Source organism: Bactrocera dorsalis, chromosome 4 (genome assembly GCF_023373825.1).
Source record: "Bactrocera dorsalis isolate Fly_Bdor chromosome 4, ASM2337382v1, whole genome shotgun sequence".
In the NCBI taxonomy this organism is placed as follows: domain Eukaryota; kingdom Metazoa; phylum Arthropoda; class Insecta; order Diptera; family Tephritidae; genus Bactrocera; species Bactrocera dorsalis.
Genome location: NC_064306.1, coordinates 19,409,317 through 19,434,243, shown reverse-complemented (window position 1 = coordinate 19,434,243; position 24,927 = coordinate 19,409,317). Strand labels below are relative to the sequence as shown.

The following is a 24,927-nucleotide window of genomic DNA, read 5'->3' as shown; positions in this document are numbered from 1 at the left end:
TCTGCTGCTTTGTTCAACGTATTCCAACTTGATCGACTTCTCTGCTTCTTTGTTTAACTTCTCTGCTGCTTTGTTCAACGTATTCCAACTTGATCGACTTCTCTGCTTCTTCGTTCAACGTATTCCAACTTGATCGACTTCTCTGCTTTCAAACTGCTGGTTGATGCCACCGATTGGTTTATATTGCTCACTTCTTCACTCGATCGCTGTTAATTTTTGAAATGGCGACTTCGTATGACGAACAATTAGTGACGCTTCCCGAACTTTCCAGAATTTTGGTACGTATGCCAATTAAGAAATTTTTATAGCGTTTGAAGACGCTGGCCGACACTTGTGATATGTTTATGTATTGCACTGCGTTTGACGACGCTTACAATTACAAAACAACGGACGATTAAATGTTAATGTTTTTATAGCGTTTGACGACGCACTTTTTCAACGCACAGCAAAAAATGATTTTAAAACTCTTTTTTTTTTTTTTTCGTAATTCCACCGGTTGAGCCCCCAATTTGTAGGGGTGGATTCGTGTTTATTTTCAAAAAATAGGGTTTATTAGTTGATTTTACAAACGTGTCTTATTTTAATTGTATCTTATTTTTAATTTTACACAAAACTGATTTTACAACTGTTTCTTATTTTTTAATTTTACACAAAACTGACTGTACTCGATTTCACATCTGCATCTTATTTTAATTTTACACAAAACTGACTGTACTCGATTTCACATCTGCATCTTATTTTAATTTTACACAAAACTGATTTTACAACTGTTTCTTATTTTTTAATTTTACACAAAACTGACTGTACTCGATTTCACATCTGCATCTTATTTTAATTTTACACAAAACTGATTTTACAACTGTATCTTATTTTTTGCCAACTACTTGCATGATGCTCGTCCACGTCTCGACTGACCGTCGTTTCTCGAGTCTTCGTTACTCGTTGTCTATTTGAGTCAGTGTTGCATGTCACCGTCCATACGCTCGTTGTCTCTTGTAGTCAGTGTTGCATGTCACCGTCCATACGCTCGCCCACTTCTGGTCTGTCCTTTATGCGTTCCCACATTATTATTATTATGGGAGGATGGAGTCATGTGTAGAAGTTCACGCAAGTGAGGAAAGCTCTCTGATTGCCATTCACTTGGGAGTGGCCAGAAACGATTCTTTTACATGTGACTCAAGCAGCTCACGACTTCCGGTCTTTGACCAAGTATCCTCTGGGTAGCCTAAGAACATCCGTTTGAAGGCGAGCTAACGTGAGAAGGCGAAACATCCCCTGCATAGGGTTGTGCGATGGGTTTGGGACCCGCCACGTAAAAAAACACCCCCAGTGAATAGTCATAACCAGCCTCGGATGAGAGACCCCCCTTTTGATGACGACCATGGCAAACGAAATAAGGACTACGAATTGAGGGCATGCACCTGGAATGTCCGGTCCCTTAACTGGGAAGGTGCCACTGCCCAGCTGGTTGATGTCCTCGTGAAAACAAAGGCTGACATCACCGCCGTCCAAGAAATGCGATGGACGGGACAAGGACAGAGACGAGTAGGTCCTTGTGACATTTATTACAGTGGCCATATAAAGCAGCGCAAGTTTGGTGTTGGATTCGTGGTGGGAGAGAGACTCAGTCGCCGAGTACTATCATTCACTCCGGAGAATGAACGTCTAGCCACAATCCGCATCAAAGCGAGGTTCTTCAACATATCGCTTATTTGCGCCCACGCCCCGACGGAAGAGAAGGACGATGTGACCAAAGATGCCTTTTATGAGTGCTTGGAGCGCACTTATGTGAGATGCCCCCGTCACGATGTAAAAATCGTGCTTGGCGACTTCAACGCTAGGGTGGGCAAAGAAGGTATCTTTGGTACTACGGTCGGTAAATTCAGCCTCCACGAGGAAACATCCCCAAATGGGTTGAGGCTGATCGACTTCGCCGGGGCCCGAAATATGGTTATCTGTAGTACTAGATTCCAGCATAAGAAGATCCATCAAGCTACCTGGCTGTCTCCGGATCGAAAAACTACCAACCAGATCGATCATGTTGTGATCGACGGAAGACACGTCTCCAGTGTTTTAGATGTGCGTGCGCTCCGAGGTCCTAACATCGACTCGGACCACTATCTTGTTGCAGCTAAGATTCGCACCCGCCTCTGTGCAGCAAAAAACGCACGCCAACAAACACAAGGAAGGTTCGACGTCGAGAAGCTGCAATCACAACAGACAGCCGAACGAATCTCTACTCGGCTTGCACTCCTGCTCTCCGAGAGCACTCCGAGAGCATCTCGGTATAAGGGAACTGCGGGACAGCATTTCAAACTCCTTACGTACAGCTGCAACCGAAACCATTGGTTTTCGGTAAGTGCAAAAGAACAGCTGGTACGACGACGAGTGCCGTGTCGCAGCGGAGAGAAAACAGGCTGCCTACCTCGCAACGTTACGATCGACCACAACACGTGCGGGATGGGATAGATACCGAGAGTTGAAGAGGGAAGCGAGACGCATTTGCAGACAGAAGAAGAAAGAGGCCGAAATGCGTGAGTACGAACAGCTCGATAAGCTGGGCGACAGGGGTAATGCTCGAAAATTCTACGAAAAGATGCGGCGGCTTACAGAAGGTTTCAAGACCGGAGCATACTCCTGTGGAACCCCTAAGGTGATCTAGCCACCGATGCCCAGAGCGTACTTAAATTATGGAGGGAACACTTCTCCAGCCTGCTGAATGGCAGTGAACGCACAACACCAGGAGAAGGCGAACCCGATACCCCAATCGATGACGATGGAGCAGACGTTCCATTGCCCGATCATGAAGAAGTTCGAATAGCAATTGCCCGCCTGAAAAACAACAAAGCGGCAGGGGCCGATGGATTGCCGGCCGAGCTATTCAAACTCGGCGGCGAAGAACTGATAAGGAGCATGCATCAACTTCTTTGTAAAATATGGTCGGAGGAAAGCATGCCCAACGATTGGAATCTAAGTGTGCTCAGCCGAATCCATAAAAAAGGAGACCCCACAATCTGCGCCAACTACCGTAGGATAAGCCTCCTCAACATCGCATATAAGGTTCTGTCGAGCGTATTGTGTGAAAGATTAAAGCCCACCGTCAACAAACTGATTGGACCTTATCAGTGTGGCTTCAGACCTGGTAAATCAACAACCGACCAGATATTCACCATGCGCCAAATCTTGGAAAAGACCCGTGAAAGGAGAGTCGACACTCACCACCTCTTCGTCGATTTCAAAGCTGCTTTCGACAGCACGAAAAGGAGCAGCCTTTATGCCGCGATCTCTGAATTTGGTATCCCCGCAAAACTAATACGGCTGTGTAAACTGACGTTGAGCAACACGAAAAGCTCCGTCAGGATCGGGAAGGACCTCTCCGAGCCGTTCGATACCAAACAAGGTTTCAGACAAGGTGATTCCCTATCGTGCGACTTTTTCAACCTGCTTCTGGAGAAAATAGTTCGAGCTGCAGAACTCAACAGAGAAGGTACCATCTTCTACAAGAGTGTACAACTGCTGGCGTAGGTAGGTAGGTAGGTAGGTAGGAGTGCAGCCCTATCGGGCTCAATTAGCACTGATGTACCATTTTGGTACACTGTTCGTGGAACCTCCTGTATCTGCTGTTACGTTCCACCTTCTCTCTCAAACCATTTTGAGGTTTCGATGAAACTACTTATGTCCGATATGCTTTTGGTGGAAATCCAATCAAGGTTTGGTGATTGGTGGATTTCGAGTGTTTTGTGTCGGATCTGTGCCAGAGCTGGGCATTCGCAGAGAAAGTGGAAGATTGTTTCCTTGCTATACTGGAATTTGTCATGGGTGAAGACAATGCCAAGAGGGCCGCCTGGCTATCCGTAAATATAGTTGCTTTATGTATATTCCCGTGGTTTTCTAATAGAACTTCGCAGGCTTTTTCTATGCCTAGTACTTCTGCTTGGAAGATGCTAGCCGAGTTCGGTAGACGTATAGAGAGAGATATGCCCAGATCAGCGGAGAATACCCCCGTGCCCACTCCGCAGTCCATTTTGGACCCGTCGGTATAGACTGAGGTGGTACCCTCCTCTGCAATTGAACCTCTTCTCCATTCTCGTCTAGATGGTATCCTCACCTGGAAGTGTCTATTGAAATCCAGCTTTGGGAGAATGTAGTCTGATTTATTAATAGTGAGTTTGTTTAGGATTACGCTATGTCCGTAGTTCTGCTGACTCCAACCTCCCAATTCTTTTATTCTAATCGCCGCAATAGTTGCTGTTTTTTGAATAAAAATGTCCATTGGTAGTTGATGCAGGATCACATTGAGCGCATCAGTCGGACATGACCTGATTGCGCCTGTAACACCCGCACATGCTGCTCTTTGTATTCCATTTAATTTTCTAATGTTGTACAGTTTGTTTAGCGCTGGCCACCATACCAGAGCTCCATATGTGAGTATGGGTCTTATGACCGCCGTGTACATCCACATGATTATACTCGGTTTGAGGCCCCAATTCTTGTTGACAATTTTCTTAGAAGTATAGTAGGCCATGTATGCTTTGTTTATTCTTTTTTCTATATTTATTTTCCAGGACAGTTTGGCATCAATCTCCACCCCCAAATACTTAGCTGTTGGGGATAGAGTGAGTGTTGTGCCGTTTAGTACCGGAAGTTGAAACTGAGGTATTTTGGTTCTGCTAGTGAATAGCATCAGTTCTGTTTTGTTCGGGTTAACTCCTAGACCATTGCTTTTAGCCCATAGGCTTAACCTACGAAGTGCTCTTTCCATAATCTCGCTGACTGTTGAAGGAAACATACCTGATACCAACAACACTATATCGTCTGCATACGCTACTGCTTTCACTCCTCCACCGTTTAATTGGAGGAGTATTTCGTTCAGCGCTACAACCCATAGAAGCGGAGAGAGGACCCCCCCTTGAGGCGTCCCTCTACTCACATAACTTGTTTGTGTTGCAGCGCCGTTTGAAGCTATAATCTTCCTATTCTCAAGCATCGATAGTATCCATCTGCACACAGTGTCATCTATGCCCCCATGCGCCAGAGAATTAATTATCGTATTTACTTCTATGTTATTGAAAGCGCCCTCTATGTCTAGAAAGGCAGCCATGGTGTATTGTTTGTGGTGCAGTGATTTTTCAATCACACTTCACAATCGCCCTTTATGTACGCATGTTGGGACTTCGATAACTTCTCCGCCATTATTGTTCTTACGTGTATATCTATCAGCCATTCTAGTACCTTCAGCATAAATGAGGTAAGGCTTATAGGTCTAAAGTCCTTGGCGTTCTCGTGCGTTCTTCTGCCTGGTTTCGGAAGAAACACAACTTTACTCCTTTTCCAACTTCTTGGGATGTAAGATAGTTGAATGCTTGCTTTGTATATATTTTCAAGCCTTAGAACCATTGGTTCTACCAGTTTCTGCAGCATTATGGGCATAATCCCGTCAGGACCTGCCGCTTTAAATGGTGCAAAACTATTTATGGCATATTTGATTTTTCTTTTGTCTACTATTTGGCTTCGATAGTCAGTTGCGTTCACCGGTGGTTCCGGTTGAACCCTCGTTGAAGGTGTTTGCTGACTCCCGGGGAAGTGTGTTGTGATTAGTACCTCCAGAGACTCTTTTGCCGAGGAGGTCCAATCACTTCCCTCCGCCCTAATGTAGGCAGTATTAATATGGTCTTTGGATAGCATTTTACTCAGCCTAGCGGCTTCTCTGCAACTTTCAATCGATGTGCAGAAAGCTCGCCATGAGTCATTTTTAGCTTTCCTGACTGCTTTTTTGTATTCCTTCATAATGTCTTTATATGGCTGCCATATTTTAATTCTAAAACTCTCATTGAAAGCTTTCCTTAGTTGTGTTCTCAAATTCTTGAGTTCACTGTTCCACCAAGGAAGAGACTTTCTCTTTTTCAAAACTGTTAGCGGAGTAGATTTATTAAAAGTTGTGATTAGGATTTTTTCCAACTTCTCTACTTCTGAATCTAGTTCCTCTGTATTTCTCCCTTTTCGAGGCATTTTGTTGCTATACTGGTAAATTTTTCTCATTCCGTTCTTCTAGGGTTCCGGTATGTGAGAGGCGGACTGTACCTCTCGCGGATGCTGAAGAGTATCCAGGAGTGATCCGACATGGAAGGCTCATCGGACACCCTCCAGTTATCCACAACGAGACTGTCTGTGTCTGTTGATGGCGTGAGGTCTAGAACTTCCTCCCATCCCGGGAACCTATCCGAGCTTGGGAAAATAAAGGTTGGCTTATCTCCCTTGTTGCAAATACTTAGATTACTATTCAAAATATACTGCAAGAGTGACTCACCTCTGGTGTTTATACTGGAGCTACCCCATACGGTGTGCCTTGCATTTGCATCACACCCTATTAGGACATCATCCTTCTTGTTCTCCTCTACTAGCTTGGTGAGCGGGGCCGGTGGTATGTCTCCGTCATGGGCCAAGTAGACCGAGACCAAGAAGGAGGGCTTTTCCTTCTGTTCCACCTTCACCACTGTGATATCTGCTGTGCTGTAATTAGGACAAAGAAACGCATTTATACTTTTATTGATAAGAATGCATGCCCTAGGTTTTCCTCTGTTCCGCGTGTAAAACAGGTTATAATTGCTGCTGTTTAGCCCTTTTATGGAGTCTTCATTGACCCAGGGCTCCTGTATTATGCTGATTTCGATGCCCCCCTCGTTCACGAGGGTTGTCAGATTCGCTGTAGCACTCTTCGAGTGCTGCAGGTTAATCTGTACGCATCTTATGCTGTTGTTATTGGGCATCTCGGGGTTCTTCAATGCCCACATTCCTCAGCAACTGGCTGGCGTCGTCGACCTCTTCCGTGTCGTCTTCGTCAGCCGCTTTGTCGCCTTGGAAGATTTTTATTCTTGCCTTGCGTATTCCGAAGCTGATTTTGTTGTCAGTCTTCTTCAGAGCCTCAATGGACTCATCACAAATGGCCACTAGTATTGGCTTGCTTGCTTTGTTCGGGTTTTGCTCCTTTATAAGCTGCCACTCATCTATACCAGGTATAGATTTGTTCTGCAGCTTAATGCACCTCAGGAGTTTTTCGCCTGGCTACTCTAGTGGGGGTAACCAAATGCGAGCCCGAGGCCTCTTTGGAATATCCCTGGCGGGTATAAGCCTCAATTGGAGGCCTACAAAGGCGTTGTTAATTTTAGCAACACTACCCGTCAGAAAATCTAGCGAGGCCTGGTCCGCGCACTTGATGACCCTGTAGCCCCTGAGGGTCTCAGAGGAGTCAAACTCCGGGTGGGGACCCGCAGGATTGTCGAGTACATAGCTTAGCACCATACTCGACAATCTGACATCGATCTTCACCCATCTCTCCTGAATAGTGCTCGGAGAGGAGGATTTCCCATCTATTATGGCCACCTGCAGGCTATCCCTGGCTACATCGCAGAAATGCCTAGCCGTTGTTGTGCTGCTGTGTTCACCCTCACTCCTCCTCAGTTTTTTGGGCTGAGCTCCGGGTACTTCTGTGGTGGAGCGATTTCTCTTCTGAGAAGTGCTCTCTCGTTTGCTCTCTTCTTGCGGTTGTGATTGCTTCCTTTTCAGGTAGCTCTCATATTCCTCTACAATAGATTTGAGGCGCTTTGTTTCAGCCTCATCAACTGGGGTACCGGCTGCCTGGTCTTTGGCTATCTTCCCTAGTATGAAGACTGCCCTCTGGTACCGGTTTTTCCTCAGCTGATTCTGGGATTTTTTGCGTTTCTTTCTGCTGTCTCCTTTAGCCGCCAGTGCACTTTGGTTGGTGCTCATGGCAGCCTTGGAGGTGGACGCCTCCTCCCTTAAATTTGATGGTTTGTCTGCTGTATCTACCGGTGTACTTTGGTTGATACGTCCGGTAGTACTCTTACTTGTCTCCTGGCTGGAGGCAAGCAATTCGTCCTCTTCGGATTCCGTGATCGGATTCCTATAATTCATGTCCGTAGTCGTCGCTGTTGTCGTCGTCATGGTTGTTGTTGTAGTTGTTGTTGTTGTTGTGAAGTTGTTTGTTACATTCATGTTTTGGTCCCACGAGTAATCCGGAAAGGGTTGGTCACTCGTCCGCAGAGCCGGTATACGGAGAGAAGGCGATTTATACCTCCGACCTCGCCCGGGCATCGGAGGGGACCGTTCGTGATCAGCTATTTATTACCCCCCGCTGACCATTCAGCCCTTGGCACGGGTACCTCGACACCTTGGCTTAGGGTGGTGTTGGTTCGGGTATCCTCACAATTCCACAATAGGAGATGGGCGTAAAAACCTAGGGTTTATTCATCCATTTCACTATTGTGGGAAATTATGAAGTGTCCCACTTAGTTCGTAAGATTAGAGTGCGTTTCCTTTGGGATGCACACTCTTACTTAAGCCCCTCGCCACGGCAAGGCGACCAACTTCAAAGAGGCCGATGATATTGATATCATCGGCCTCAACACCCGCGCCGTTAGTTCTGCTTTCTCCAGACTGGACAAGGAAACAAAAAAAATGGGTCTGGCAGTGAACGAGGGCAAGACGAAATATCTCCTGTCATCAAACAAACAGTCGTCGCACTCGCGACTTGGCACTCACGTCACTGTTGACAGTCATAACTTTGAAGTTGTAGATAATTTCGTCTATCTTGGAACCAGCGTAAACACCACCAACAATGCCTAGAAATCCAACGCAGGATAACTCTTGCCAACAGGTGCTACTTCGGACTAAGTAGGCAATTGAAAAGCAAAGTCCTCTCTCGACAAACAAAAACCAAACTCTATAAGTCACTCATAATTCCCGTCCTGCTATATGGTGCAGAGGCCTGGACGATGTCAACAACAGATGAGTCGACGTTGCGAGTTTTCGAGAGAAAAGTTCTGCGAAAGATTTATGGTCCTTTGCGCGTTGGCCACGGTGAATATCGCATTCGATGGAACGATGAGCTGTACGAGATATACGACGACATTGACATAGTTCAGCGAATTAAAAGACAGCGGCTAGGCTGGCTAGGTCATGTTGTCCGGATGGACGAAAACACTCCAGATCTGAAAGTATTCGACGCAGTACCCGCCGCGGGAAGCAGAGGAAGAGGAAGACCTCCACTCCGTTGGAAGGACCAAGTGGAGAAGGACCTGGCCTCGCTTGGAATATCCAATTGGCGCCACGTTGCGAAAAGAAGAAACGACTGGCGTGCGCTTGTTAACTCGGCTATAATCGCATAAGCGGTGTCTACGCCAATTAAGAAGAAAAAGAATATATAAATACATATATTATCTTAAATTTAAGGAACATATTCAACTACTAACAAACAACTATCAAAAATGCCAACAAGTCAAATACGATAGGAACCCAATAAAACCAAAATTTCAATTAACATAAACCCCTGAAAATAAAAATGAAATAGTGCACATTGATATTTTACATTTAAAAAAACAATCCTTTGTAACGACATGTCGCGACATTAGGTAAAGTTACAAAATTTGCGGCAGTCTTTAAAATAACAGATAGAAACAATTGATTGAACAATTTTCAAAATTCGGTGAACCTAAAAAGTCCGTTATGGATAATGAATTCAAGGTAGAACAGGTATTGACTTACCATCGGGATGAAGGAATACAGGTTCTTCTCACAAAGTCAAATAGCCATACGGGAAAGGCCACTTAAATTAGATAGAGTAGATATGGAAGAGGAGGATGATAGGTTAAGCACAATAGTGCTTAATGGCGATGTATTTGAAAGTGTTATTCCATAAGTCAATATATTTCTGAAAAATAAGAACAATTATACCCAAGGAGGAAAATAGGAATAACATAGTAGGCACAATGGTTATTTGGTGATAATGGACGATGAAGACAGGCAAGATATAGAGGACATCTAAAGATAGTAGAAGAAAATAGTCACAATGAGATAATCAATTTAAATAAACAAATTTCGGTAAACAACCATTTTAATAATAATGTTACAAAAGTAGTATTAAGTTGTATTTGTATTGCTATATGCATCCCTTATTATGAACAATAGCTGTAGGTATATGGAATAGCATTTGTCTTGTTGTAGACATCTGGCGCCGCGGCTGTCTGCTTGTCGAAACAATACCTGCATTTGCCGCCGTATAGCATTATGTTCTTGTAATTTCCAGACGCAATATTCTAGAAGGACACGTCGGCATCAGCGAGAAGTGCGTGGCTATATAAGCCGTGGCAGCGCAAACGTAATCAACCAGTGCTAAGAGTAAACTGATATAGTGTAGACGAGTTGTAAAATAAAGAGATTTTGTTGAAGCGAATTAAACGGCTTTTGGTTTTATTTGTCAATCCAGAGATTCGAACCTAGTAAAGTAAAACTAGCAAGGAGTAAATTCGTAACAATTGGTGTCAGAAGTGGGATTGTCAAATAATCCAAATTCAAGATGGTTAAATTCGGAGAATTGAGAATTCAGCAATTAAAAAAGTAACTGGAGGAGCGTAATTTGCCGATAAGCGGGAAAAAGGCGGATCTGCGGGCACGATTACGTGAAGCAATGGAAGCGGATGGAATTAATGTGGACAAGTTCGAATTTGATGGGCCACAAACTTCTACAAAGGTAGAAGAAAAAGTAGAAGAACAACGAACATCATCAAGCGTAGACACGAACATGCTGTTAGTGGCTATTAAGCAAATAGCAGAAAATGCAGTGCAAACAGAAAATCGCCTGGCACAGCAAATAGCTGAAAATACATTACAATTACAGTTAAAGTCTTGCCTTACACAACAAATGACTGAAAATAATACGCAGTTAGAAAAGCGTTTGGTACAACAGATTACAGAAAATAATACACAAGTGCAAGAGAAATTTTCAAAATTTGAAGACGAATTAAGCACAATAAAAAATGACGAAGAAAATTTAAGATCAGATTTTCTTCAACTGAGTAATCGTATGCGAGAACTGCAACTGCATGGCCCTGCACCATCAACAAATAATCAAAGATTGAAGGCACCCACATTCGATGGAAGTATTCCATTTCAAATTTTCAAACTTCAGTTTGAAAAGACAGCAATGGCCAATAACTGGAATGCAGCGGACAAAGTGGCGTCCTTGTTTGTATCATTGAAAGTACCTGCGGCAGAAATCCTTCAAACTATTCCAGACTGTGAACGGGACAACTATAACGCATTGATGAGTGCGATAGAAAGACGATATGGTAGTGAGCACCGGAAACAAATATACCAGATCGAACTGCAAAATAGGGGTCAGAAAATGAACGAGTCATTGCAAGAGTTCGCAACTGAAATAGAACGACTGGCTCATTTGGCAAATGCAGATGCACCTGTGGATTACATTGAGAGGGTGAAAATTCAAAGTTTCATAAATGGAATTCGTGATGTGGACACCAAACGCGCCACATATGCATTGCCAAAAAGAACGTTTGCTGAAACGGTTTCGCACGCCCTCGCACAGGAAACAGCTTCGCTACTAAGTAAACCAGCACACAAAGTACAAAGAGTTGAAATGGAACAACCGGCGCTGATGGAAGAAATATTGAAGACTCTGAAGACAATTGCTGCACCGCGAGTAAATACAACAGGCAGATGTTTCAACTGTGGAAAAGCGGGTCACTTTGCCCGAAATTGCAATATAAAAGTAAACCCATCAAAACGGAAACAACCAACAGATAACGAGGACGGAGCATCCACATCTCACAAGTCGTTAAACTAAAACGGAACAGTTCAAAGGGGCGTGAGCTGGTTCCCACAACTATTTGCCCCGCCATCTCGATATCACAAATAGGTCGCCATGACAACAATCTTACTATCAACAGTATCGTAAATGGACGACTGTCAACGCTTACTTTGGATACTGGTGCCACACATTCAATTATCCGACCGTGGCTAGATGAGTTAGCTCTCCCCTTTATACATCCGACACTGAACAACCACACGACAACACACCACACTAACGCGATCCATAAATGAAGACACCACACATGCAGACATTCCACATGAAGACACCACACACTACTACACATGAATATATATCACCCATACGAACATCACACCACAACTCTACACTGCCCAACAATCAAAACCGACCGTTCGAGAGGACGACCTTCCCTTCTTTTCGTCGATCTCGAACCGAACGAACGTGTATCACGCAGCGACAGCTAGTCCTTTTATACCTCGATCCATTTTTTATTTATGATTATATCGATTATATATATATTGTCTACAAAGTGCAGTGGCAGTGAAACCAAAGGAAAATAAAACTCAAAAAAAAAAACCCAAAAGAAAAAAACGCCAACCAAACTGTGTTTGTTACTACATTTACTTCCTAGTTAATTTGTGCGGAATTACCTAGCGCCGAGGTAAGTGGTTAAATATTGGTCCTTCGAGCCATAGTGAGAAGCACTATGGAAAAATAAAAAAAAAAAAAAAAAAGTACAAAATAAAAATTATTGACCAAAACAAAAAATTGTGCAGTGTCATAAGTGCATATTTTTTATAACGAGTGCCGAGATTTGGAAACAACAAACAAAATTTTTATAACCAAAATTATACGAGTGCAAAATTATACAGTGAAAGGAAAAAAAAAAAAAAGTAAGACATTAACGATCAGTGACCACATAAGAGTGCAGTGCAGTGGCGAAACATATGTACATAAATATACATACATAAGTGTTAATAAAAGAAACAAAGGTGCAAACTACAAAACATATACATACATATACATATAATAAAAAGAGCGGGCGCGAAATAATAAATAAATTACATAGCGGGCGCGAAGCCGGTTCAAACAACAAAAATATACATAGATTAATAACCACAAACAATCGGGCGTGAAGTAATAAAAAACTAACATAAAATTTTGACAACAACACCACCATCCCACCAAATTCACCACACCGAAGGAAAGGACTGGCAGAAGAGGCCACTAATGCACACACTGGGAGGAGAAGCCAAAAACGCACACACACTCTAGTCCACAATACACTCAAATTGTCCCCAAAAAACCCCTGGCGGAAATTCAAGTGAGTTGTATCGTGCCTATTAGTATTTATATAATATATGCATATGTATGGTTTTCAAATAACAAGGAAAATAAATTGCAAAAACTAAGAATAAAGATAAATTTGCGGTTCTAACCATCCGTTAGAATAAAAGAAGAGAAAGCCGTTGCCATACTGTTTCAGTATTCGGTTTATTTCCCGGTTAAAACCGGAATACCAATAAGAAACAAAACAGTTTGGTAATACGGGTAATAAATAACTGATTGCCGATAAATGCTTTCCGTTGTGTGAAAATACAAAATTATTTCAACAACAAAAAATCCTTTTCAAGTATTTACTTGCACCAATTTCCAGCGGTACTCTTTATACTTAATCAAGTATAAGCAGGACTGCTTAAAATAAGCTAAAGGCAAGTCACAAGCAGGCAAAAGAGATAAAATAGTTAAACTTAAGAACATACATACATACATATGCGCAAATAATATATTTTCTTATATATCGTATCCATATATGTAACATATATTTATATATAACGAGCAAAGAGTAAAAACTTGCTCTTTTATGCATACATATATAACAGTGTAACAACTTATAAGAGTAAACTCTCTTCATTTACTTACATATATACATGCTCATATATCGAAATTAAGTTGTCTGAAAATTTTCTTTTCGCGGTTTATACGTACTGCGAACTTATATACATACATATGCACACGCGTACTTACGTACAAGTACATACATAAATATACTCGGAAACCTTTTTGGTAGAATATATACTCCATTTACTCGGATACCATTGAAATAAAATAAAATCGCCAAAAATTTAATACTCATCCGTACGTTTTAAGCGGTGAAAATTTTTAATAATAATATACTTAAAATTTTGTACAATCTTGTATCGTCACTTATGTAAATACGCATATTACTTCAAAGTCCACATTGGCATATATCCCGCAATACCCCTTGGTTTTTGATCAACAAAAACAAGCAGGATTGCGTATACAATATATTCAAAGACCACATTGGCATATATCCCACAATACCCCTTGGTTTTTGATCAACAAAAACAAGCAGGATTGTGTAAAACATAATAAAGCGTAATACATAGGTACATACATGCATATGTACAAAGTGCAGTGATCTCTAAAACGAGCTCTCATTTGCACATAACAAAATAAAAGATACATAAATATATATACAAGTACACATACAAATATATACAACAAAAAATTATTTGTTTTTGCGGTTAATAACAAATAATTAAATAAAATTAAATCGAAATTAAAATTGAATACTAGTAAAGAATATAATTCGAAACAAAAATAAAACAACTCTTATTTACCTTAAAAGAGTTGTCGGTTATACAAAATCGCAATTATACGCGGCTATTAAAAGCGTTTGGTTTACTAATTTAATTAAAAACTCTTATTTACGTAAAAGAGTTCTCGTCTGAACATACATACATATGTGTATACGAAATCTGTGGTGAAATTCATCATTAATTTCATCACATAATTTATTTATCTGTTTTATCGATTTTCTGGGAAACTCTTACTTACAAAAGAGTCTTCCTTTCGAAATATTACATCGACACACTTGTACATATACACAATCTGTGGTGAAATTCATCAATAATTTCAGCATATAATTTATTTATCTGTTTATCGATTTTCTTTGAAACTCTTACATACAAAAGAGTCTTCTATTGAACATTTTATATACGAAACCTTGTTAAACATCTACAAGTCTAGTTTTCACTAAGACGTTTTGATATACTATACATTTTTTAAATGAGCTCAGACTCAAAGGACTCTAAACCAAGTCAGTTACTAAAAGTCCCAAAGATGATTTCTGACGAAAAAAGTCCATGTACACCTGCAGAAGCTACACGCTCGAAGCAAGGTGCTACGAAACAAAAAAGGGGGAAAGACATATCATACTCTAAATTCATTTCTGAGAGTGACTGTCTAATCAAATATTGCAATCGATTTGCTTCTTCGCCGATTCAAGAAAATTCTGAATCTGCGCTAGAAATAAAAAGCCAAACAATTGAAAATTTTTGGACACGTCTCCAGGCTGCATATGACGCAATTGTAGATACTGACGATTCAGATCTACCAGAAAACTTTAAATCTTCTGCTTACGCCAAATTTGAAAACTGCTTAGACCAGTATGAAGATACAAAAATTATGATCGCAGATCAGCTAAAATTAATTAAAGCAGTTGCACCTACTCCACCTCCGAGAGTAGAGCTGCAACAAATTCAAAATCAAGAAGCAAGTACGGGTATCCACCTTAAGGTGCCCGCATGCGACACGGAAATTTTCCATGGTGGTTATGAACAATGGCCGTCCTTCCGCGACATGTTCACAGCTGTTTACATAAACCATCCGAAATTATCAAATGCTCAAAAGTTGTATCACCTCAGATACAAAACAAAAGGTCAAGCAGGCGTCATCGTAAAACAGTTCGCATTAAATGACGACAATTTCCATTTGGCTTGGGAAGCTCTGAGATCAAGATACGAAAACGAGCGAATACTGGTAGACAAGCAAATAACGATATTAATGAACTTGCCCAAAATTCAAAAGGAAACAAGTGAGGAATATATGAAACTTCAATCCACTGTTTCCAACTGTTTGTCGGTTTTAGCGACACAAAATATTCCCACAGACAATTGGGACCCAATTCTGATAAATATATGCACCTCCGCATTATCAGAAAAATCGTTATTGCTATGGGAACAATCTCTCTCATCAAGGAAAAAATGCCCCACGTGGCAGCAAATGCAAGATTTCCTAACTACCCAGTATGAAATCGCAGAAAGAGTTGATAAAAAGATAATTAAACCAAAAGGTGTTTCCCATGACCTTAATAGAAGCTTCCAAAGATCCCAAGCCAGTAGCAACAACAATTCAAATAGAAGCTACTTCAAAAATCAAACGTTCACATCTGAACAATACAAACAAACGTCATGCGAATTGTGCACAGGGGGACATAAACTTAAATCTTGCGAGAAATTTAAGAAACTAAATATAATTGATCGAAACAATTTCGTAAAGTCAAAAAGACTTTGCACAAACTGCTTATCACATGCACACATGCTTAAAGATTGTGAAAGCAAATTTAATTGCGTTTATTGCCATAAACGACATCATTCGATGTTACACATTACCAATTTTTCCAGCTCACCCCCAAACAGCGCAAACATAAAAAGAGCAACAGGTTTAGTTGCAACAACAAATTCAGAAAACAGCCAAGAAGCACCATGCTGCTCAAAGGCATTGAAAACTCAAACGCTACATAGCGAAAACAACAGTAGAGTACTACTACCTACAGCAGTCGTCTCCATCGAACACCGAGGAGAGCTGTTTAAACTCAGGGCCTTAATAGACCAAGGATCACAACGATCATTTATTGCGTCTAGGGCACAAAATAGGCTACAACTGCCTACGAAATTATCCAATTTTGAAATTACGGGAATGGGCGGAAGAGTAGTTCAAAACTCCAATAAAATCTGCCCCATTACCCTAATTTCCCCCCAAGCGGATAAGCGCATTCAAGCAGAAGCTATTGTCTTACCGCAATTAACAAACATGCTTCCAAGCTATCATATAAATAGCAAGCATTGGCAAAAGGTTTCACACCTTAAGTTAGCAGACCCCAACTGCAACACTCCCGCTCAAATAGATCTTCTATTAGGCAGCGATCTCATACCACAGATAATACTCGAAGGTATTGAGAAAATTACCAAAACACTTCTGGCGCAAAATACCATTTTCGGATGGGTCCTAAGTGGACTAGTTGCGGAACCAGTTGCCACGATGACAACTCAAGTTGAGGAAATCTCCAACGAATACCTCAATTCCCAATTAAGAAAATTTTGGGAGTTAGAAGAACTCCCCCCCGTAACAATCACAACCCCTGAAGATCGATATTGTGAGGATTTTTACAAATCCACAACTACTCGATCAGAAGATGGCCGGTACGTCGTACGACTACCACTAAAGCCAGAATTTCCCCGCACGCTCGCCTTAGGTCATTCCCGCACCGCTGCTATTCAACAGTTTTTAAGTATGGAAAAAAACCTACAAAAAAAAGGCGAGCTGAAACCAGAATATGATAGGGTCGTAGAAGAATACCTCCTTTTAGATCATATGGAGGAAGTCAGCGCTGGCGAAAAAATCATACAAAGTAAATACTACTCGTTTTATTTGCCACACCATGCAGTAGTAAAGCCAGACAAAAAAACCACAAAGGTAAGAGTTGTCTTCAATGCGTCAAAATCCACTAGCTCGGGAAATTCCCTAAACGATATCCTGTTTACCGGACCCACGCTTCAGCCAGACCTAATGCTGCTTATCTTAAATTGGCGTATCTTCAAATACGTCTTCAACGGGGACGTCGAGAAAATGTATAGACAAATAGTCGTACATAAAGACGATCAAGATTTTCAAAGAATTATTTTCAGAAAATCCCCCGCTAGTCCACTACGCGACTTTAAGTTAAAAACAGTAACCTTTGGCGTTAACTGTGCCCCATACTTAGCCATTCGAACACTGCACGAATTGGCAGAAAACACCAAGTCAGAATTTCCTCTGGCAACCGAGGTGTTAAAAACGCAAACGTATGTTGACGACATTTTGTCTGGAAGTCACAGTCTTCCACAAGCATACGAATCCTTATCACAGGTTATAAGAGCCCTCAAAACCGCAGGGTTTCCACTGAAAAAGATTACTGCTAATCATCCCGATATAGTAAAACATATACCGAAAGAAAACTTGTTGGATACTAATTTCCTTAAGTTCGAAAAGGAAAGTACAACAAAGACTCTGGGGATTCAATGGAATGCGATATCTGACCAGTTTTCATACACTACCGAGTCAATATCTGCAGTATCCGCCACCACAAAACGCCAAATTCTATCCTCTGTGGCAAAACTTTTCGACCCCGCAGGATGGCTTTCGCCAATTATGATACAAGCTAAAATCCTGATACAAGAATTATGGCTAGATGGGACCGATTGGGACGAACAAGTAAAACCACTTCGTTTAGAAAAGTGGTCACAGTTCGCGAGCAATCTAAACGATATCTCACAGATACAAATCCCACGGTGGGTAAACTACTCCCCCGAACACAAAGTCGAATTACACGGCTTCTGTGACGCCTCTGAGAAGGCATACTGTGCCACTTTATATGTGCGCACACAAAGCGATAACGCGACCACAAGCCACTTATTAGTAGCTAAAGCTAAGGTGGCTCCTCTAAAAACGCTAAGTCTACCTCGACTTGAGCTCTGTGGCGCCCTACTACTCGCAAAATTGGTTTCCATGGTGCAGACCCACTTAAACATGAAGAAATACAGATTGCATCTCTGGTCCGATTCTGAAATCGTTCTAGCCTGGTTGGAAAAACCACCACACGCATGGAAAACGTACATTTCTAATCGTACGTCACAAATACTTGACCTAGTGGGGTCAGCCACTTGGCGACACGTAGCCAGTGCTGACAATCCTGCCGATTTAGGTACAAGAGGGTGCAAGCCGCTGCACCTCGCCACCACCACCCTCTGGTGGAATGGCCCCCGATGGTTAATAGAATCTCCCGATTCTTGGCCAAGATCGCCCATGCGCAATATAATTGCCCCAGAAAGTCGAAAAATCGACTGCTTTCACGCAACATTGGATGATAGTGACATCCTTGAGCGATTTTCATCGTTCCCTCGCGCCCTCCGAGTTATCGCCTACATGCTAAAGTTCATAGAGCGACTCAAAAATAAAATTAAGGGAATTCACCCAGACTCTAACCAATGCGATACATTGACGCACCTAGAACTACAAAAGGCAAAGGTCGCACTAATCGTATCCACTCAAATGCGCTACTTCAGCCGCGATATCTCATTATTAAGAGAATCAAAACCCATTGATAAAAGGAGTTCACTCTTGGTTCTTAACCCATTCTTGGACACGAAAGGTCTGCTTCGTGCGAATGGTAGGCTTGCTAACTCAAGCCTGACGTACAACGAACGCCACCCTCTAATTATAGCAGAGAAATCCCCACTTGCCACATTACTCCTCAATTATATCCACTTACTCATGCTTCACGCTGAGCATCGCCTAATGCAGCATATAGTCCGTCAAGAGTTCTATATTCCCCGACTTAAGCCCCAAATAAAGAAATGCATTTTCATGTGCAAGATCTGCACGATGCACAAGCAGAAGTTACGAACTCAGATTATGGCAGCACTTCCACCGGAACGCTGTAACTTCGCTCTGCCTTTCACAGTTACAGGTGTCGACTTTGCTGGGCCTTTTCAGATAAAGGCGTCCATGCTAAGGTCCCCCACTCTAATGAAAGGCTATGTGGCTGTCTTTGTCTGTTTTACGACAAAAGCAGTGCACCTAGAGCTGTGTACGAATCTGACAAAGGAGGCTTTTCTCGCGGCATTCGCTCGCTTCGTCGGACGACGCGGCTTCCCATCTAAACTGATGAGCGATAATGGTAAAACCTTCATTGGAGCCCAAAGAGCCACTGAAAAGGAGTTTGTGGATTTTATCAAACAAGTCTCACCAGAGATTGTACAAAGGTATGCTCCCCAAGGTATTAACTGGCAATTTATCCCCCCAAGCGCTCCTCATATGGGTGGTTTATGGGAATCAGCAGTAAAAAGCTTTAAATCCCACTTCAAAAAAGTAGCTGGAAACTACAAATTTAATTATGAACAGTTCACCACACTGTTAGTGCGAATTGAAGCCGTTCTCAATTCACGGCCACTCACAACCCTCTCGCAAGATCCCTCTGACTTCACAGCCCTAACACCAGGGCATTTTCTCAAAGGAGCACCCATTCTGGCCACACCTGAGCCAGGCGTGGGGTCGCTATCCTTATTAAATCAATGGGAGAGAATCAAAATTCTCCATCACGATTTCAGCCGCCGATGGAAGGAAGAATATATAAAGGACCTTCATAAAAGGTACAGATGGAAGAGTCCAGAAAAGGCGCCAAAGCTTGGAGATTGTGTCATCATCCATGATGACTGTCTACCCCCTACAGAATGGCGGCTTGGCCGCATTGAAAACCTACACTACGGTTCCGACGGTCATGTACGAGTCGTTGATCTCCGCACTCAAAGCGGTATATTAACAAGACCGCTCGTGAAACTATGTTTTCTACCACACATTGACGAAACCGCAGATAACGAAAAAACCGCCGATACTATCGTAACGCAAATTAAATAACCAAAAACCCGACGTAATAAACCCGCAAATTAAAACCTCGCTTAAACTATCGAAACCTAACGCAATGGTCGATCTACGTGACGACCCTTTTCATGCCACATAACGTGGCACGATCGCCAAACATATTTTAATGATACACATTTTAACCACATTCCTCCTCCCACACAGATTACCATGGATGTGGATATGCCAACTGTGCCAACGCCAACGGTAAGGTCAACCATAACCGTGCCACGCCCTGTGGCAACTCCAGCGTCTCGAGCTCCAGCGGCAACCGCCACTGCTACCGCTCCTCGTAGTGGCACGCGACCACTACCACCGTCCTCAACACCCGTAGCAGAACATCAGCGCAGCCGATGTCCCCTATGTCGGCGCCCACACCGGCTGCAACACTGCAGCATTTTCCGCAGCATGCAGCCCATGCAACGGCAGAAGGTTGCTCAAGCTCACGGGCACTGCCTGAACTGCTTGGCAACGGTACACACCACACAGGAGTGCACATCAGTGACCCTATGCCAACTGTGCAATAGGCCGCACCACACCATGCTGCATCGAACCCCAAAACGGCCTGTAGCGCGACAGCTTGCCACGAACCGGCCACCGCAGCCCAGTCGGCACCGAAGGCTAGTTGCTCCTCCATCGTCCAGAGCAAGGCGAAATGAAGCATCCCCGCGGCGCCGGCCACATCGTACATCAAACCGTCGCTCCACTGGTCTTAGCAGCGTTGTTGCCACGCTGCAACAATTACAGCGACTGCTAGGCTAATATTCGCCTAGGGGGGCCGGGATGGCTAGATGAGTTAGCTCTCCCCTTTATACATCCGACACTGAACAACCACACGACAACACACCACACTAACGCGATCCATAAATGAAGACACCACACATGCAGACATTCCACATGAAGACACCACACACTACTACACATGAATATATATCACCCATACGAACATCACACCACAACTCTACACTGCCCAACAATCAAAACCGACCGTTCGAGAGGACGACCTTCCCTTCTTTTCGTCGATCTCGAACCGAACGAACGTGTATCACGCAGCGACAGCTAGTCCTTTTATACCTCGATCCATTTTTTATTTATGATTATATCGATTATATATATATTGTCTACAAAGTGCAGTGGCAGTGAAACCAAAGGAAAATAAAACTCAAAAAAAAAAACCCAAAAGAAAAAAACGCCAACCAAACTGTGTTTGTTACTACATTTACTTCCTAGTTAATTTGTGCGGAATTACCTAGCGCCGAGGTAAGTGGTTAAATAGACCGGATGTGGTAAGAGGAACGGTTGAACCATTAGTCGGTTGCAAGTTTCGAACGGCCACCGGAGAGGAAGCAGCTGTCGCGGAAAAAGTGTATTGCGAAGTGATGATTGGTACCCTGGAAGTTAATCACACCTTCATCGTAGCAGAAATCACGGATTTAAACAAGCAAATGCTGTTTTGCCAGAACATGGAGATGCCTATAAACACCGGATATGTGACCAACGTTGAAAGTAAGAGGGTGATTGTTGATGGTAATCAGAGTATTACACCAAAATCTGAGGCGATTGTATGGGCTAAAGTGAATGGAGGAGGTGGGACTGAAGAATTGTGGATTGTGGAACCAACAAAAATAGATACACCCATATTGATAGGAAGAACGCTTGTGAAAACTAGAGAAGACGCCACCATTCCGGTCAGAGTAGTGAATGAATTCAACACGCCTATAAGGCTGAAGAAAGGAGCAGTAATTGGACAGTGCCAGAATATAAGTGCAATAGCACGATGCGAACGGTCAGAACAGAAGCCTACTATTGAGCCACAGCAGATAAGTCCTACACTCCTAAACAATTTGCTGAACGAGGTGCATGGAAATGAAAAATTAAAAGCAGAAAAACTATTAGAAAAATACGCATCCATATTTGCAAACGAAGGAAACAACACAGGATGAACCGGCATTGTCAAACATCGCATAAATACTGGAGACGCTAAACCAATCCGACAAGCTCCGCGTAGGCTTCCACTAGCAAAACGTGAGGATGTTAACAAAATTATTGAAAGCATGCACAAAAACGGTTTAATCGAACCTTCAATAAGTCCATGGAGCTTACCTATCGTCTTAGTTAAAAAGAAAGATGGTAGCACCCGTTTCTGCGTAGATTATAGGAAGTTGAATGATGTCACAAAGAAAGACAGTTATCCTCCACCGAGAATCGACGATACTTTAGACACCTTGTCTAGAGCGAAATGGTTTTCTACATTAGATCTACAAAGTGGATATTGGCAAGTCGAGATTGATGAACGTGACCGTGAAAAGACCGCTTTCAGTATGGGCGACGGGCTATGGGAATTCTCTGTGATGCCATTTTGCAACGTTCGAGCAACTGATGGAACATGTGTTAAAAGGACTCAACTGGAAGACATGTTTGGTGTATCTTGATGACATTATCATCATGGAAAAAAGTTTCGATGATCATCTGAAAAATCTAGAGGAAGTCTTTCAGCGAATAGCATCAGCCGGATTACGCTTGAATCCCAAAAAGTGTTCATTATGGAAGAAGCAGGTCACATATCTCGGACATAAAGTGTCAACTGAGGGGATTCACACCGAGGAGGGAAAAATAAAAGCAGTTAAAAATTGGCCTCGACCCACCAACATACATGAACTCCGCAGCTTCCTCGGCTTATGTAGCAAGGAGTAAATTCGTAACAATAATCTGTATCAATTAAAGAGTACAATAGAAAACGGCAGAAAGGAAGTATTGAACTCATTGAACCAGGTACAACAGTCGACAGTGAAATAATGGAACATGTTTTCTTAATTGATCAGTTGAACATATTAAGGTACTTAGAGGAAAAAATTAAATAAATACTAAACTGATACTTATACACCCAGCAATATTAACAAAAGATTAAATAGACTATTTTAAGATAGATTTTTATGTGGTAAAACTTGTAAAAATAGGAGTTTTGACTTACAAATTATCTACCGATTTAAAATTAATCACACAAATGCCAAACAGAAACAATTTGGAAATACGTGGAAATTAGTGGTTACAGTTTTTGGACGCCCAGGACGTTCACCATCTTCCAAGCTCCTGCGACCACGTTTAAATTCAGCTGCCTAGAATTTTACGGTGGTAAACGATGGTGCAGAGTCACCATACACAGAGTCCAACTCATCTTTGATTTGTGAAGGCGTATTCAAAAATAAAAATTCAATTACAGCTCGATATTCAATTTTTTCCATTTTGGAGAAATCACCGAAATAGACTCACAAAAACGACTGTCAACAGATAATTGCGCAAGATAAATTTCTGAAATTTTGGTGAGTAGCTATTACAATATGCACAATTTGAAGTAGAAACTTTTTTTTCAGATGTGCCGCTAGCTTCACGTTGAGGTCGGTTATTTATCGGACAGCCCTCGTAGATCAATGTAACAATAAATAGAAAGCATTATACTTATATATAAAGAAAATACGTTATTCAAAAAACGAATGTTATGTTAGAATTGTATCTTTTTTAATGATTGTGAATTTAAGTACAACAACAAGACAATAATTCAAGAAATAAATGATGACAGTTTAATTATAAAGAATGCACATATTTTGAATCTTATTCAGAATTGTGACGAAAGAAACTTTATATTACAAAATAACTATATGATGAATTTTGCAAAGTGTGAAATAAAAATTAATCAAGAAAATTTTAGTAATAACAAAACCAAATTTATTGATCAACTTATACTTATATCCTGTTAAAATGTTTAACCAAACCTATGAGTCAAAAATAAACTTTGACAATAATGTACTAAATAATAAATAAAGAATATCAAGGAAATAGAAGAGCTAAAATATCACAAAAGCCTTTCTTATGGCAAAGTGCTTCGGTAATTATAATAATATTAATAAGTATAATTATTGTTATTCTCTTTTTGTAAAAGAAAAAATGGTAAATCAAGTTTTAAAATTATAAATAAAAGAAGTCAGGAAACTTCCCAGAGTGGCTCTGGGGGAGTTACATCTGAGGTTACATCAACTCACAGCATGCAGTTCTGCACCACATCGCATGATCCGACAGTACGTGACCAAAACAACAGACTCGGGTTACTTTGAGTTTGTTGGAATGTGCGGGAGCAGATTTGAGTTGCTGATCTAATGACAGAGTTAGTCTGATTTTTGATTCCAAAGCAATTACTTGTATCTATTTGCTAATCCGGGTAAGAGAAGAAATCGTAACTCATCAGATTCTCTTGAAAATTAGTGATTCCAAGCGAAGCCATATCCTTCTCCACCTGCACAATCTTTCGCAGAATCTTTCTGTCGAAAACATGTAACGTCGACACATCAGATGTTGTCATCAGCCATGCCTCTGCTCCATAAAGCAGGAGTCGAATAATGAGTGACTTATAGAGTTTGCTTTTTGTTCATTGAGAGAAAACTATATTTCTCAATTGCCTACTTAGTCCAAAGTAACACTTGTAAGGTAAGGATATTGCGTTGGATTTCGAGGCTGACGTTGTCGTTGCTGTTGAGAGCGATAACTGTTTGTTTTATGAGAGGAGATATTTCGTCTTGCTACCAGACCCATCCGCTTCGTTCCCTTATCCAGTCTGGAGAAAGCAGAACTATCTGCGCGGGTGTTGAGGATAATGATATCGATGCCAACTGCGTACACCAGCAGCTGTACACTCACGAATTAGTTTCTCCAACAGAAGATTGAAAAAGTCGCACGATAGGGAGTCA

The 24,927-nt window shown here is 41.8% G+C and overlaps 1 protein-coding gene across 2 annotated transcripts; it reads left to right on the top strand.

The window, feature by feature from the left end:
• The first annotated feature begins 10,449 nt into the window (after positions 1–10,449).
• Positions 10,450–21,485, top strand: LOC125778136 (uncharacterized). 2 transcript variants are annotated; one of them, XM_049454679.1, is made up of 2 exons: positions 10,450–12,305; positions 21,318–21,485. In XM_049454679.1, the coding sequence occupies exon 1, from the start codon at positions 10,484–10,486 to the stop codon at positions 11,657–11,659; it is 1,176 nt and encodes a 391-aa protein (XP_049310636.1). In that variant the 5' UTR covers positions 10,450–10,483; the 3' UTR covers positions 11,660–12,305; positions 21,318–21,485. The 2 variants fall into 2 exon arrangements, with proteins under 2 accessions (XP_049310636.1, XP_049310634.1); XM_049454677.1 differs by having other exon boundaries at positions 20,354–21,484.
• The last annotated feature ends 3,442 nt before the right edge of the window (positions 21,486–24,927 follow it).